Source organism: Dreissena polymorpha, chromosome 5 (assembly GCF_020536995.1).
Source record: "Dreissena polymorpha isolate Duluth1 chromosome 5, UMN_Dpol_1.0, whole genome shotgun sequence".
Classification (NCBI taxonomy): domain Eukaryota; kingdom Metazoa; phylum Mollusca; class Bivalvia; order Myida; family Dreissenidae; genus Dreissena; species Dreissena polymorpha.
The window spans coordinates 116,155,280-116,158,625 of NC_068359.1; the positions used below are offsets into that span (position 1 = coordinate 116,155,280).

General features: G+C 32.6%; 1 protein-coding gene across 1 annotated transcript in view; it reads left to right on the forward strand.

Annotated features, from left to right (window-relative positions):
• The window catches only part of LOC127882287 (glutathione S-transferase A-like), a 4,765-nt gene extending 3,614 nt beyond the window's left edge, over positions 1–1,151 (forward strand). The window contains exon 3 of the mRNA XM_052430849.1: positions 621–1,151. Coding sequence (XP_052286809.1) covers positions 621–670 — 50 coding nt within the window. The 3' untranslated portion in view covers positions 671–1,151. The remainder of the gene's footprint in view (positions 1–620) is intronic.
• The last annotated feature ends 2,195 nt before the right edge of the window (positions 1,152–3,346 follow it).

The window sequence follows — 3,346 nt, forward strand, 5'->3', positions numbered from 1 at the left end:
TACTTTAATATGGTATATGAGACTAACAAACGATGGTTGAGTATTTGTCAAAACACTGTATACAGACATAACACAATAACTTAATGTTTGAATAACAACTTATGTGTCAATAATTAATAAATGTTATTCTCACCACGGATTTAAAGATTTACAACATACACAATGTAGTTCACTTATACAAATACTAGAGTTAATATTAATAGTGTTTAAAACAGATTTGGGCTTATTTTATTGTCATTATAAGCGTTTAACAAGAAGCAACGCGATGAAATACTCCTTATGAAGACTCCATTAATTATTAATAACTCCCATGGTAAGATTAAATGCAAAAGAAATAATAGAAGGGAAGCAGCTCTTTAGAAATTCTCGAACAAGGTTGTGTTAAATTACCTCCCTTTTAACAAGTTTCTTGGATGACTTATTATTTAAACATGGAGTGAACATGGTGATAAAACCACAGGAGGGAAACAGAAACTTGATAAATATTTTTTGACCATGTTGCTCTTCTTGATGATAACATTAAATCAATAAATAAGTAAATAAATAAATAAAAAAGAAATAAGTAAACAAGATTTTTATACTACGTATATGTTCATCAAGACTACGTATATATTCTCCAGACTCTGACCGGAAGGAGGTACCTTGTCGGCGACAAGTTCACTATGGCTGACGTCTGCTGCTTCCCGTTCGTTGCTTTCATAGTGAGGCTGGGAGCCAAACTGGACGAGTTTCCGGCGCTACGCGGTTACTACGAGTTCTTAGTTAATCGACCGTCGGCTCAGCAAACATGGCCCCCGCATTGGAAGGAGGGACCGTGCGGTGATACGCATTTTATGGAGGGATTATAAACTGATGGATTTAATCGTTGCGTTCGTTGAATAGTGTATACATGTTTCTGCTGTTAACAATATGTTTGTCTGTGATTATTGATAAACTACCGAACAATTAATTTAAGCGAACCAAAGCAATAAACTCACGAAAATGCTGTTTCCAAGAAAACAATTATGAAGTAGAAATGACATGTCAAAACAATAACAACAACATGAAACGTACGGTGTAATTTTCCTGGAATTTTCCATATTTTCTTACATGTTATTGTAAATTTTAAATCATTCTGAATCATCATTATGTAATAAAAATAATAATTACTACAGTTGACTTATAAAAAACAACAGTTGACGGATCAGATCGGAAACACTTTTAACTTGTCCTTGTGACTTCACCAATCATATATTGCTACGCAGCAAATACATCTGATGATATTAAATGAAGGATAAATCTTTAAGCAATAATTCTGACCCACAGAATTTACACAATTCTGATCCAGTCAACTCGTTGCTGTAAACTGTGAGCTATGCTTTGTTAATCTGTGTGCCTAATACATCCGAACACTAACTATATTTATTCTAGTTCCAGTCGTTTTTTGCCATCAAAACCTTGGGGCATCTCAAAATGTGTTTTATCTGTTTAAGTACTGTAAAGTAAGTATTTTACTTGATAATGCACCCATGAAAGGTGTTACATAGTAATTAATTCATTAATATGAATTATTTATATACAACGAATTACATGATTAATTGAAATACTTGTTATTTTCATTGTAATATGTTGTATTTGATATATATTTTTCTGTCCTTCAATTGTTATTAAGTGACATCATTGAAAATTAAGATTATAACAAAGTACTTAAATCATAAATCATACACTTGAGAGAAAATGCACATTACACCGAGCCCCAGAGGTAAATATCAGGAAAAATTTAACTATTGATATCTTTAATTTTAAATCGGCCTTACTCCCATCATATTAAATTGTAACGTCATACGATACAGTGTGTTACAACCAGCAAATACTGTAACAATTTACATCGTGGGATTTAAAGAAAGCACAACACTAAATCAACTTGATATGTTACACAACGCAATGTTAGATTCTGTTTGATTTGTACACATTTAACATTAAAACTTAAATTTCCATGACAGATCTTAGTAAACTTTTAGAAAACATATGTTCAAGAACAATATTAAATATTGTTTCTATTAAAAGGGCCTTATCAAGTTTTGGTAAATTGACAAAATAAAAAAAAAGTTGTTTCAAATTCGCAAATTTTCGTTTTAGTTATGATATTTGTGAGCAAACAGTAATGCTGAACATTTACCATGCTCTAAAACATCCATTATATGCATCTTTTGACGATCTAAAACCTGAAAATTATAAAGCGTTGCAAGGCCAAAGGAATGAATAATTTGGAGAGTTCTTTTGTTGTCGTTATTTTTGTGACACTACGAGGATCACTTATATAAAGAATAAAATACATCACTCATGTATGAGCAAGGATGGCCGAATGGTCTAGGCGATACACTTTTACTCCAGAGGTCCGTGGTTCGTGCCCAGTTGAGGGTTACTTTTTTCTTTCTTTAATTTTATTCTTGTTTTTTACGAGAGCTTTTTAGATTCAATGTTTACATTTATCAATATAAACAATTTAATGACAAACTTCAATATATGCCAAAATCGGTGAAAAGGTTCCTTAAAGTTCATACGCTTGTTTCGAAACTGGAAGTAAACCCGGCATTGGTCAATTCTGTGTTTCTTTAAAATGACTGGTGTAAAATGCCTATGTAAGTGCCTGCTAAATTTTCCTATATATAATATTGCCGTAACAGTCTAACTTCTATGCGATATAAAAACAAAGTCTGGGAAAACAAAAGAATAGAACACCGCGTTTACATTGTTAAATGAACACCACATGTTATTACTTCGTTTTACAAATGGTTTCATTTGATTGGGCCATAACTTTATGTGCAGATATTAAGCCATGCTTCTCTATTTCGTATAGGAAACACATAACAGTGGAAGAAACTTCCCGTTCGGGAATCTTGGGGAATCCCCATATTGTTTTCCTGATCGGGAAACTCACGGACAAATTTTGCATTTTTATTCCCGATCGGGATCATTTTTATGGTGGGTTCAGAAAATGGGCTGGGGGAAAACTTTAATATACAAAAAATCTGTTTTCAAACCACCTGTCTGTAGAGGAAATACATATCTAAATTTTTACCGTGCAAAATGTTTTTTAAGGCCCTGGTTTTCTTTCAATGTAGTTGCAAAATTTGTATTATCTTCATAAAAATGTTAAAATCAGTGGTTTCCCGAATTAGAAACCAAATTTCCTGATCGGGAAACTATTCGATTTGACAGTTTGACTTTGGTCCCTGGCCGTCTTTACCTTATATGGTAATCATAACCATATATGTCACAACACAAACATCTATAAATAAACGTTATGAATGAGTGTAATATGACCATATATGAAGAAAGCGTAATCAAATAACGTGCGAGGGGT